At 49.6% G+C, this 13,887-nt stretch overlaps 1 protein-coding gene across 1 annotated transcript; it reads left to right on the forward strand.

Annotated features, from left to right (window-relative positions):
- The first annotated feature begins 202 nt into the window (after positions 1-202).
- Positions 203-3,683, forward strand: DBX1 (developing brain homeobox 1). Its single transcript, XM_005240331.2, is given in 5 exon segments — positions 203-417; positions 419-552; positions 961-1,062; positions 2,728-2,930; positions 3,309-3,683. Coding segments are annotated over 5 exon segments (1,029 nt in total).
- The last annotated feature ends 10,204 nt before the right edge of the window (positions 3,684-13,887 follow it).

Below are 13,887 nucleotides of genomic sequence, written 5' to 3' on the forward strand. Positions count from 1 at the left end.
TTGTTGGGGCTGTCACTTTTGAAAGAGCCCTCAGCGGGGCTGACCACTATAAAACCCTCGGTCCAGGAGGAAGGGGCAGAGAGAACCCCGCCAGGCTGCCTGGCCGGATCTTTACCGAGCGAGGTTTGCAAAGCAGAAAACAAAAGCCAACAAACAAACAAACACGGCGGCGGGCCCCAGCCCGGCCCGGACGGCCCCTGCCATGATGTTCCCCAGCCTCATCGCGCCGCCGGCCGTCTACCCCAGCCTGCTGCGCCCCACTCCCACCCTCACCTTGCCTCAGTCGCTGCAGTCGGCTTTTTCCAGCCATTCCAGCTTCCTGGTGGAAGATTTGATCCGGATCAGCAGACCCACCGGTTACCTGCCCAGGACTGCCCCCCCGCCTAGCATGTCCCCCCCGACCTCGGCGGCCAGGACGGACGCGGGGGACCCCCGAGCTGCCCAGCTCCACCGCCGGCTCCCGCAGGATCTGTTCGCCCCAGGCTTCCAGCGGCGACTCCACTTTCCTCAAGTTCGGCGTCAACGCCATCCTCTCCTCCGCCCCCCGCGCCGGTAAGCGGCTCCCGGAGCCCCCTGCCCGCAGGAGCGGGGCGGGGGGGGACACGGGGGAGGGAGGGGAGGGAGCCCCCAGCACCGGGGCTGCAGGACCCGCCGGCATCGCTCCGATCTACAGGCGGGGGGGGCGCCGGCAGGCTGCCGCGGGGCGGGAGGGCGGGGGTCCCGCAGACGGGGTGTCCCGCAGACGGGGGGTCCCCCGGGGTGCCGCTCTGCCGCCAAAGCCGTCGCAGCAGCAGCGCCGCTGCCCGAGATCACTCCGGAGCTTTTTGATTTTTTTGGTGGGGGGAGGGGGGTAGTACTACCGTGCCGGTCCCCCCAACCACACGACAGCCCCAGCCGTGCCGTCGGTCGAGTCCAACCCGCAGTAACCCTCTGCTTACTTTCATTGCATTTATTTACTAGAAACCTCCCCTGCGCTGCTCCAGAGCGTCCCTCCAAAGACTTTCTCCTTCCCGTACTTTGAAGGATCCTTCCAGCCCTTTATCAGATCTTCCTATTTCCCAGGTAGGTCTCCCAAAGCCCCTCTCCCGGCGGGCGGACCCCTCCCCAGGCACAGCCCGGCGGTATCTCCCAGCGCACCGCCCCCCCCCCCCCCCCCCCCCCCCCCCCCCCCCCCCCCGGGGTTAGGCTGTAGTTCAGAGGTTGGGGGGGGAGTACAACAGGCACGCATCAGTCGCGCCAATTTGCTGCCCGATTTAGCACAGGCAGCGACCGCCTGACACTCCCTGCTCGCTCCCCCCGCCGATCGGCAAATTAGCCGGGATTGTCACGGTCCCGGGGCCAGGCGGGTTCCCCCCCCGCCCCTCCCCCGCCGCTTTCAGCACCACGCGGGGAGCGGTCAGCTCCCGCCCGCGCAACTCCCGCGCAGCGCGGACACGCTCCGCGCAGGCTGCCCGGCACGGCTGCTCCGCGTCCCGTCTGTGTCCGTATCCCAACCCGGTGCTGGCGTTTACAGGCGGGTGGAGGGTCCCGCGGGCGCGGCTTCGTGTGTCCCGTCCCCCTCCCCCGGTACTAGCCCACCCCTCCTTCACCCCGGGTCTCCCACCTCACCCCTTCTCGTTTAGACCGTCAGTGGGACTCAAACGACGTGGTCTCAGCCAGAAAGCAGGCTGCGGGGTATGGTTCTTACAGCGCTGAAGTATTACGATGCCGAGAGAACAATTAAAAAAAAAAATCTAATTACACAAACAAGCTATTAATTTAAAAAGAAAACAGGGGGAAGGGAGAGAGGAAAAAAAAAATAACCCAAGCTCTTCCATTCATCCTCCGGATAATGGAATTTGCTTCCTTTCTCCAGCATGTGAATAGCCTAACAAAAACAACTTGAGCTTTATAAATAGCTTTTCATGTCCATTTAATGAAAATGATTTGGGGGAAAGAGACGATTGTGCCATCAGTATTCTCCCGAGGAGCCTGGCATGCCGTTGTGTTTAGTTTGAAAGTGTAAATCTCTTTTGTTCCAATAATATATGGCGTTAGCTGCTTGTCCTCAGTCTTTTTCTGTTAGTTCATTACTACACAATTACCATTCACGCTTCATTAGCATCTCTGTCTCTCTTGGGGAGGTTCCCCCCCCCGCCTTTTTTTTTTTTTTTTTTTTTTTTTTTTTTAAGGCGAAACTCTGCCCTTTTTATCATACCAATGTCATTGGGAACCAGGCAATGTGCTAATTAGTTGTTACTTTTCATGTCTTTGGATTGAATTCTCCAACTTTGGAGGGAGGAGAGAAGAGATTAATATAAAAAGATGAATACTGATTGATCAGAACTGCATCTGAAGAGGAGCTGTTTTGTTCAGAATCAGAAAAGTCCTCATTTTCATCTCCAGCATAATGAAGAGTCTGAAACTATAAAAGCGCCTGGAAAAAAAAATCAAATGCTTCTGAGCTGGAGGAAAAGCTTTTTTATTATACCTTTATTTTAGTCAGTACGCCTCGCTTTCCCTTTTCAGGCCAGAGACCTTTGAATCTCCCAACAAAACCGGCCACTATTGATCCATTTTACACGTTTGAGTTCATAGATCTAATCCCAGCGATCGCTGGCTCAAAGGGGGGCACTCCAGCCTAAAGCTCCTTTGCGCGGCCCCAGGTTGGTGGGTGCCCACTCGAAGGGCAGGGAGGGGGTGGTAGGGGCCAGTCCCTCTCTGCTCAGCACTGTGTGTCCCCCACAGCCACCTCCACCGTGGTCCCCATCCCTGGCACCTTCTCCTGGCCACTGGCCGCCCGCGGCAAGCCCCGCCGTGGCATGCTGCGTCGGGCCGTCTTCTCTGACGTGCAGCGCAAGGCGCTGGAGAAGATGTTCCAGAAGCAGAAGTACATCAGCAAGCCTGATAGGAAGAAGTTGGCGGCCAAACTGGGCCTCAAGGACTCACAGGTGAGGGGGGCACTGGGTGAGGAGGGAAGAGGGGGTATGGGGAGCTGGGCCACCCACCCAAGAGGCAGCTGGAGAGAAGGGGAGGAGGCAGGAGCAAGGAGAACTGCTCACAGCCAGGAGGAAGCCCAACGCAAGTTACAAGGCTGCGAGCATCAGAGCCAAGAGAGCAGCACAGTTCCCAGCTGGGTGAGCAGGACAGGACAGATCACGACCTTATTGCCTCCCCGACCCCTCTCCTAGGGTCCCCGAAGGTCAGAGTCTGTGGTTCCTGCTGGCTTTGGAACAGGCATGAGCATGGTTTTGAGGGTGCAATCCAAAGGCCATCCCTGCTCCCTGTTTCACTGAACCATTTCATTTCTATGTTGCTTCACCCCACAGGTGAAGATCTGGTTCCAGAACAGGAGGATGAAGTGGAGGAACTCCAAAGAAAGAGAGCTCCTCTCTTCTGGTGGCTGCAGAGAACAGACCCTACCCACCAAGTTTAACCCTCACCCAGACCTCAGTGACGTAGGCAAGAAATGTTCAGGAGAGGAGGAGGAGGAGGAGGAGGAGGTCCCCCCTGAGTGCCCACCCAGCCCCCAGCATCCCTTAACCTACCACCAGTCCCCAGAACATCTACACTTGAGGGACAGACTGGACTCCCAGATGTCTCCATCCCATTCTAGCAGCCCCAGCAAACCTTCAGACTTCTCAGACTCAGAGGAAGAGGATGATGAAGGGGAAGAAGAAGAGGAGGAGATAACAGTCTCTTAGATCACCCACCCGCCCCTACCATCACATGGGGACACTACAAAGATGTAAATAAAACAGAGCGCTATAAATTGAAGAGGTGATGTCCCACTCAAACGTCCACATACTTCTTCACTGCAGGTTCTTTATCACATAGCTGCAAGACCTACTACTCATAGGTGTTTCCGATTCTTTGCCCCATGGGGAGGTTTTCACATTCACAGCATTTGCTAATGCTGTTGTAACTCTCTCTGCTTAACCAGCAGCACTGGCTCGATTAGCTGCCTTCTCCTAAAATCAGGCAACAGGCAGCTCTCCTTGCTTTGCAGCAGGGAGGAAAGCACAGCCTGTTGGAAGGGAAACGTTTTTCCCCCCAGGTAAGATACAACAGAAAACCCCAATATAGATGCTGTGGCCATTTTTACTGCCTCTCAAGGGAATTTCCACGTACTATTAAGATTTCAGCCCCCGATGACTGGTCTGACATAGCAACCCTTTCCTCTGAAAGGCAACAGCAAGGAAGGGCACAGCCCAACCGCTGCTTTCCCCCCTCACCCCAACCAGCACGATGCTTGTGCAGCAGCCCCCCGAAATCCCTGCAATGACTTCTAAGGTAGAACACTGTAACACAGTATTTATGGTTTTCATTTTAACTTACGCATCAATATTACATACAAAGCACTGTCTAAGCCACCTTTTTGCCCACAGGCTTGTGCTTAATTTCCACTTTGCTTCTGCTATCCATGGTGTGGACAGAGGAAAGTGGGTACACCTCTTTGATTTTTGACTGAACTTTGCTGTCTTTGCACAGCTTATATGAACTGTACGCTATTTTGTACACTTACTCTGTATGGATGTTTTATACCAAGGTTATTGTGAATGAATATAACGATGGCTCAACAAGGTTCTCTCCTTTTTTTAATTAAGTGACAGCTAAACTACAGGCAAATGTAGCTGTTCAATTGTGTAACTTATAAAGAAACACTTTTATTTTGTATTTTACCATGTACAGACTTTAAATATGTATATATAATAAAGTGAATGATTGTCAAATAAAAAAAAAAAGTAGATTTCCAAGTCTGATAATTCAGTAATACTTGGTTCTGGTTTACAGGTTGTGTCTGGGGCCAAGCAGGGAAAGAAAAGTACCTTTTATCAGCAGTATAGGGATTCAATAAGAATTTATGAGCTTCAAATAAAATAACCTTACAAGAATATTGACCAGCCTTTTAACTAGAGTAATTGAACCGAAGGATTAAAAGTTTCCTTGCAGTTAAAATGAATACACGTTCTCCCTCCTTGCATTTAAATGCAACTTGATTTCCACTGATGCTACCCTGTGCTCCCCTCTGAAGCCCTTCTGACCCTCCTTCCTTCCAGTTATTGCCCAGGTAGGTCAGGGCACAGATACTCGCCCCGCATCACCCTGCTGAGATGCTGCAGTGTGAAGGCTGGGAGCACGCAATCAGAATAGTCTTATACAGTAGAGAAACAGCGTGGAAGAGAGAGCCTGGGACAGCTCTTCAGCTTCAGTCCAGCGAAGGATCACTCCTGCAACAGAGGCAAATCCCTAACCATCTGTGCATTTTTTTAGATGCAAATACGCACTACAGAAGTGTCAATGTTCACCAGTAGCAGCATTCTGCTGAAACAGATCTCACCATAAAGTTAGCTTATTCTCTACTCCATAGGCTCTGACTAACACCCAGCACTCACAACATGCCAAACCAAAAGACACAAACGCAGCAGATGCCACCTGAACACAACTGTCTCGGTATGCTCCACTTTACCACGCTGCCGCAGCCATGAGGAAAGGCACGACAGGAAGAAGAGAACGATCTGGCTGGAAGAGACCTACAGCAATCATCTAGTCCAACTGCCTGACTGCTTCAGCAATATCCACAGATTAAAACATGTTATTAAAGGGCATTGTCCAAAAGCCCCCGGAACACTGCCAGGCATGTGGCACTGACCACCCCCCTAGGAAGCGTGTTCCAGGTCTCAGCTACTTTCTGATTAGGTAATTGGACACACCTAAGCCAGAAGCCAGGACACATCATCAATTTAATCATCTTCTACCTCTCCAACACCTTAGAGCCATCAGCAATTTTAACATACACCTGAGAGAGGGCAGAGAATGGATAAGGCACATAAAATATTTATCCCACAGAATACAGCAAAACAGCATAAGTGTTTGTTGAGTTTAATCATTAGGTTTTTTTTGTTGTTTGTGTGTGTTTGTTTTGTTTTTTTTTTTTAAAGAAAGCTTTTCCAATGAAGCAGCACACCTCCCAAGCATACCTCAACTATCCTACAAACACACATTAAAAGCAACTGGTACCATGTACCTGAGTGCTCATCCAGGGCCAAACAAAAGAGCTGTTACGTGCACTATCAGCAGTCTGTATGCTGGAGAATGTATTGTTATCCACCTACGAACTCCCTAAGCGATCAAGTACCCCATGACAGTTATTTGTAATTTAAATTTTACTAGTTCAGTAAGCATAAAACCACAGTTAAGTAGCCTCTAAAGAGGGATCTAATACATAATACTTATTTTGATTTAAAATTCACAGGCTAATTCAGAGACCCCAGGTACCATCACACACATTACAACACCCAAGAACAGAACCCACCCAAAACAAGAACAGGTATTGCTTATACATAATGCCTATATATATTTATATATATAATGTACATAATTCAGTGTTCAACAGAAGCTGCTAACCCTCTGCTCTTTACAGCTTGTCTGCATTTAAAATGTTACCAAAACCAATTATTCCAGACTACTTTTTTCAGCCTGAGTGCTAATACATCTTATTCTGCTAGACAAATAGTCTTACTAAAGGAAAAATAACCTTGGAATACCATTTAACAGGGAAAACCCCTTACTTGAAACGTGACATTGATCAACCTTACTTTTTCTTTTTTCCCCCCCTCTTTTCAAGGGTCTTTTTTTTTTTTTCTTTTCTCTTACAGGAAAAAAAGCACCATACAACCACCAAGCACAACCGTTTAAGATTCAGGGATACCTTAATAAGATATTAAAAAGCTGGGTTTTTTACTCACCAACGGCTGCCAAACTGCACCTGTGACACCCAGGAAAAAACCCCAACCTCTCCAAGGCTTCCTTTTTATACCCTGGAAGGTGATGGCTTATGCGAGTTACCTGTGCCAAGAGAAGTCCTGTAGAAGCAGCTACTGTTCCTCAGGTCTAATGTCAGAGGCATAAACTGATTTTCTTACCTCGGATGGGGAGAGATTTCAGTTGCTTTAGGAGGACCTGATGACCCTTGGGTTTGTCCCTGCTGTGCATGACACTGGGAGTTCAGCTGGAGTGTATTTCTGAGAGCAAAATGCTTCATAATTTGCTGTTCACATAAGGAGTGTCAAAGGCCACCTGCCCCTGTTCCCTGAAACGAGCTGATCTTGGTGAGGCTAATGCAAAACTGCTGGCCCTGGAAATTATTTCTTTATTTTGTAATGCAGCTCTCTGCATGCTTTGGGAAAGGAGGAAAGGTGGTCAGAAGCCTTTCCTGCCTTCAGGGAGATGGCAAGATTTCCAAAATGACCAGTAGCATCCATAGTTTTGGAACAAAGTGATCCTGTATGTAATGCACTCCCATAACTGTTGCTTTGTGATATTAAAGTGCTCTTGCTAAAGAGCCGGTGGTCTGGAGCGGTCCTGTACAGCTGTTCTTCCTTCTCCCAGCCAGGATGGAAATATCTGACAGTGGGAAAGGGGTACGGCAGGAGGGGGATTTATCTCTGCAGACTGTGAGCTCGGGGCAGCAAATTCTCAATGATTTAACCCCTTAAGAAACCAGCTGGTTCCACGTCTGTGCCTGCTGTAGCTCTGATCTCCCCCAGCATGCAAGAGTGGCTTCTGGACAGGGGAAGAAAAGAAAATAAACCATTTTCTCAGGGAGTTGTGCTGTTACCTGCAGAGCCGTAGGCAGCATCCTCTGGCAGCAGCCCTGGAGTGTGCCCCTGGGGTCCCCTTCCCCAGCTGGCAGGCTGCTCCCCCCCCGGGGGGCTGGAAGCATTCCCACCTGTGCCACAGCTGGGGCAGACAGGGCAGGCAGCCGTACACCATTGAAAACATGCTTATCCATACGTGTAGAAATCATCTCATAAGCCACAGATGTTAGCAGCACAGGAAAGCACGTTTATCCCGTCTGTATGAAATACTGTCTTTTCTAACAACAGTAAGCAAGAAATCCTCGCCAGCTACTGGCATTGCAGTGCCATAGAGCTTCAGAATGCCACAGCTGAACCAAAAAAAAAAAAAAAATTCCCTCTTTTGAAGAACACCTGTCCTCCAAGGACATTTGAACGTTACGATCATCATAAAACAACACAGCCCAAGGAGCAAGGCTCCTTGGTTCCCAGAAGCAACCAGTGGAGGCTGAGGCTCATGAAAGGCAAAATACCCACCAGTGCTAAACCCCCACCTTAAGGAAAAAACAGACTTCTTTGAAGAGACCCAGGTTTGGTCCTCAAAAATACTGATGGCATTTAAAAATCTCTGCCTGGGAAGTTTAAGGCTGAGTGTGACACACCAGCTGTGGGCTCTGCTGTGGTCAGAGGAACAAGGCAGCATCTCACTTCTCGTTGTTTCCCCTCCTCCTCCCCGACCCGTGCACACATGCTGGGCCTGAAGTGATCAGTTTGAAGAGCAGAAAGCTGTTTTCTTGATTTGCTTTGATTTCAGCTGGTCTAGCACTTGAACTGCCTCACTGCCATGGCAGAAATGCTCAGCGAGGATGGGAAAGAGGTGTAGAAGATCATCCCTCCTGCCAGACCTTATTATTAAATGATCTTAATTGTACATCTTTAGGGCTCTTGTATTTTTCAGCGAAGATTAAACGTGATCTAGATAAATAAAATCCTTCAAACTCTGAAAAATGTATTAGCATCCCTTTCCCAATCTAATATCAGGGCTATAACACCAGGGAAATCCCAGCAGAGTAGCCAGGACCTCACAGGAGTGCCTTTCCTGAACATGCAGAAGTGCCAGGTGTGCTACTTTCACCTGGTTTTCCCTTCCTTGTAATCAGGAAAGAGCTAAAATACTTCATAGACTCACAGAACAGCCCATGCTGGAAAGAACCTGGAAAAATCCATCCTCTGGTCCAGCCTTTCATGGGAAAGGGAGCCTAGATGAGAACTGTTACCTTGTTCAATCACATCTTGAAAAACCTCCATTGATGGGCATCCTGCCACATCCCTGGGAAGGTTGTTCCAGTGAATGATTTTTCTCACTGTAAAAAATTTCTTCCTTATTTCAAGGTGAAACTTCTCCTGGTGCAACTTGTACCTCTTGCCCCTTGTCTTCTCCGTGTGGCTCTTTGTGAGGAGAGGACATCCATCTTCCTTGTAACTGCCCTTTAAGTACTGGAATACTGTGATGAGGTCGTCCCCAAGTCTTCTCTCCAGGAGAAGAGACCTAACTGCTTTCCTCATAGGGCAGGTTCTCCACCATTTTGGTCATCTTCATGGCCATCCCTTGGACCCCTTCCAGTCTGTCCACATTACTTTTTAACTGGGGTGGGGGAACAGAATTGGACACAGGTGTGGCTTGACAAGTGCTGAGTAGGGTGGGATGATGATGTCTCTTCCCTCTGCCAGTAATGCCCCCGTGCATGCAGCCCAGGGTCCAACTTGCCTTTGTTGAGCTGCTGGCTCACATTTGGCTCCTTGTCCAGGGTCCCCAGGCCCCTTCAGCAAGGTGCTTCCCAGCCAGTCTGCTCCGAGCCCGTCCTGGGGTCTTTGGTTATGTCATTGTTAAACTTCACACTGTTCTTGCCAGCCCACTCTCCCAGCCTGTCCAGGCCTATATCTGCTGTGTCCATCTCACCACCTGCTTCAGTGGCATCACTTGGTGAGCGCCCTGTCAACCACATCATCCAGAAGAGCTATGTGAAGACGTTGAACATCATGGGGCACAGCACTGATCCCTGGAGGACCCCACTTGTGACAGGCTGTCACCTGGAGTAAAAAGTGTTGATCACCACCCTCTGAGTGCTGCCTGTCACCCAGTTTCTGAACTGATCGCCTGACCAAGCTGTATTTTGACAGTTTGTCCAGGAGAAGACTGTGGGAAACAGTGTCAAACACTTTGCTGAAGTCCAGGTAAACAACAGCTAACGTGTTCCCCATGTAGACAGAAAATGTCGGTTTACTGTGGAAGGTGATCAGACTAGCCTGGTATGATTTGCCTTTGGTAAATCCATGCTGGCTTTTGCCCATCACCTGCTTTATTTGGTTTGCCATAGCTTCTGGGAGGGCTCGCTCCGTTACTTCCCCAGGGACTGAATCAATGCTAATGGGTCAGCAGTTCCCCGACTCCTCTTTTGGGCCCTTCCTGTAAATGGGTTTGATGTTTGCCTTCTGCCAGTCATCAGGGATGTCCCCTGATGGCCACAACTTGTCCAAGTTTACAGGCACTGGCCTCGCAGCAGTGGCAGCCACTTCTCTGAACACCCTGGGGCGGATTCTGCCCGGGCCCTCAGGTCTGTGTGGGCTGAGCCCTGGCAAAAGGACACAGACCGCCTCCCTCCACTGCCGGTGGGTTGACACGTACGTTGTATCTACTTGTCGCTGTGATCTGGCGTCCAGCTATGCTGGTAAAAATAGAGGTAAAGATGTTCTTGAGAACATCTGCCTGCCCAGCATTATTTGTAACTAGTTTCCCTGCCCTGTTTAGCCCTGGACCTCTGCCCTCCCTGTGCTCCTGCCTGCTGCTCACAAAGCTGAAGAATCTGTTCTTGGTGTTGACATCTTTGGCCGGTTTCAGTACTAGCTGAGCCATAGCCTTCCTAACTGCATCTCTGCACGCCCCAGCGAGGTTCCTGTAGTCCTTGATGGGCATTTGGCCACCTTCCCATAACCAGTATGTCTCTTTTTTTTCCTGTTTGTTTGTTGGGTTTTTTTGTTTGTTTTTTCTGGGTTTTTTTTTGTTTGGGTTTTTTTGTTTGCTTGTTTGTTGTTTTTTTTTTTTTTTTGTTTAGGCACACCCCAACTCATTGCTAAGCCAGGGTGGTCTCTTGTTCTGCCTTCTCCCTTGCCCTTTGTAGGGGACAGGCTGTTCTTGTGCTTCCAGGAGGATGTTCTTGAATAACTCCCAGCACTCAGCAGCCCCTTTGCCCCCCACGGATGCTGCCCACAGACTCTCACAGCTGGGCTTGGAGCTTGTTGAAGCTGGCCTGTCTGAAATACAGGGTCCTTGTCCCCCTCAGTGCCATCCAGGAACCCGATAGACGACCTTGCATGGCTGTGCAGAAATGATTGATTTAACGGTCAGGACTGATGCCGGGGTGGGCAGGGAGCGGGAGGCTGGAAGTGGTGGAATAATGTTGCCAGAAATACTGTTGTGGATGAGGTTTAGTGGCTCACACAGACTCGAGCCTGTGTTGTTCCTCCCCCGCTGGGCTCAGGCTCGATGTCCTAACATCTGTTTTGCACTGGGTGGTGCTGGTTCATTATGATCCCAGTAAAAAAGGTGCTCGGGCTCAGTGAGGTATCGAAGCGCTATTTATAAGAGCTAACACGGTAAGATGAGGAAAGCAGAGATATCTTAGAGAATATCTGAGACAATCCCCTTAGACCGTGGGACCCCCGAGTGGTGTAGCATCAAAGGGGCCTCCAGTCACCCCCTACTATTGGAGCTGTTATAGGGGGTTATTCTTACACGAAAACAACTCTATTCATCATTTCTGCTGTCCAGACATATACCAGGGATGTACTCGTGAGAACTTCTTGCTGCAGGGTTAGATAAAGGCAGGGACACACGGGTGGCTTAACCCCAGTACCCAGCAGGAGCTGCCTTGGAATGGCTGGCTGAGTCTACCCCATGGAGAAGGGCTCTTTGCAGCCCAGCACCGGTCTGAAGGCCAGGCTGGCCTTGCAGCATAGGGCAGAATGCAGCACAGGCCTGGGCGTGCTCAGGGTAACTGTTCTGTGGTTCACCAGCTCCCTGGTGTACAAGTCTTTCTGTTAGGATTACCACAAGATCTCACTGGAAGCACAACCCCTTCCCATCTCCCTGTGGATCCCACCATATGTTAAGGTGCTTCAGACCTCCCGTTGCCTAGCTCCACATAGTGAGCCTCTTGCAGGAGCAGGAGGAATGACCCATGGTGAGCCCATGGTCTCCATCCTCTGTAACCAGCTTGCTCTCCTTGAGTCTCCAGCAACTGAGGAAACCAGAAGAATCTGGGCAACCTGATGTAGTTGAAGATGTTCCTGCTCATTTTGCAGGGGGGTTGGATTAGATGGCCTGTAAAGGTCCCTTCCAACCCAAACTATTCCATGATCAAGGAAGGAGAGAGGAACTCTGATTTCTTTGTGTGCCTAAGCAAACAGAGATGTTGATGGGAAAGTATTTGTGTGCAGTCCGTCCTGCTGCCATTGGCACAGATGAGAGCTGTCCTCAGCTGCTGTGCTCTGCTCTGAGCCCCAAAAGTCTTCTGATAAATAAGGAGGGGATGGGAACGACTGTGGGCTTTTAGGGTCCCTGCACAGCTGCTCCTCTCCTGCCGACACACTGCAAATGTGTGCTATGGAAAGCAACCTCATGGGGGTCCTCCCCATGCCAAGTGGGGGCTATAATCTCGGAGCAGAGAGAACCAGACTGATAGTCCACGTGAAAAGCTAGAAACCAATGAAGAGTAGGTGTTTCCATACCATCAGCCCTCGCTTATAACACCTAACAGCAAGATTAACGCCAGAATCCTCAGCACCTGTAGGTGGTAAAATGAGGCTGTGCAGAAGAGAGGATGGCAGCCTGAAGGGTACCAGGAGGTTTTTCCTCTCTGGTTCTTGGCATGACTGCTTCAAGATACTGGTGGAAAAGGTTAGCAGAAAGTGAAGAGTGTAAGTCACAGGCTGCAGACTGAGTTCATAAAATGACTCAAGGGAATTTCCCTTTCCACTGCAGGAAGGAATTCAGCATTGATCCTACAGCACTGAGGAGTGATGGGGTGGAGCCAGGAAGGGTATAAAATAAGAATGAAATAGGATGTTGGAAACAGAAAAGCAGGGCAATAAAGGTTAAAGAGAAGATGAGGTAAAGGAAAAAAAAAAAAAGTGAAGATGAGTGTTCAAGCTGGTGTGCACAGAACAGAGAAGAGCACAGGGAAGGGACGGGGCAGCCAAAAAAAGGATGGAAAGGAGGAAGAGTTCCTGAGAGATTCAGCATTTTGGTGCCAGTCCAGAATTGATTCAAACATTACCCAAAATCAGGGCTGAGGTGCTTCCCAGGGCCAATTCTAAAACATGCAGTTCTGCGAATCAAAGGAAGTTTACAGAACACTGAAAAATCTGCTCGAGCACATCCAAAACTATCCTGCCTCTGGAAAACCATGGTGGAGGGACGGATGAAGCCCACGTTGCAAAGATCGGCTCTGAGCTAGGGTTTGCACTGCTGCATTATTAAAGTTGCAGAGTATTTTTAGATTAAACTAACTTGAACGCAGATCATCAATTTTTAGCGGAATTTCTTCTTTTTCAAAACGTTCTCTTTGGTACAGGTGAATCTGTCCTACTGACATCAATAGTTTGAATCAGTGAGTAGAGGACAAGATAACTACAAGGAACTGCCAAAACCCAGGAGAAATAAGAAAATAGCTTCCAAGGAAAAAGTTACTACTGGTGAAAAGTTTCCCTTAGGCTTTAAGTGCAGGGTTGCACAGTTATCCTTTCTGAAGAAAGTACTTATTTTTTTTTAGTTATTTATTTGAAAGAAAGAAGAATAGATCCCTACCTTCTCTTACTGACCCACATAAATTTATTACTGTGTAATCACAGATCCAGTTGAAGATGGCCCTGCTCCTTGCAGGGGAGTTGGACTAGACGACATCTAAAGGTCCCTTCCAACCCAACCCATTCTATGAGGTTCACCCTGCAAAGCACGTTCGGAATAAGGCGAACACACACCACCTGCAGCCCTCGTCACCTACAGGGGCTTCTCTTGAAGAGGCAGCTGGCACCACCTGCCATCAGGATATGTCCAGCCTGCTGGCCACCTACTGACTGACAGCTTTACACAGAGACACTCTTAAGTGGACAGGCCAGCCTTGAGCAGATCCTGATGGATGCTGTGTGCAAGGAGTAGCTATGGGGGAGTGTGGTATCGGTGTAGTCCCTCTGCTGAATTTCCTCCTGGATGTGGGCAAGGGCTGTTGGCATCTTTTCAGAAGTACTTTTAAGAAGCCAATAAACCCAA

Source organism: Falco peregrinus, chromosome 9 (genome assembly GCF_023634155.1).
Source record: "Falco peregrinus isolate bFalPer1 chromosome 9, bFalPer1.pri, whole genome shotgun sequence".
NCBI classification, from domain to species: Eukaryota; Metazoa; Chordata; class Aves; order Falconiformes; family Falconidae; genus Falco; species Falco peregrinus.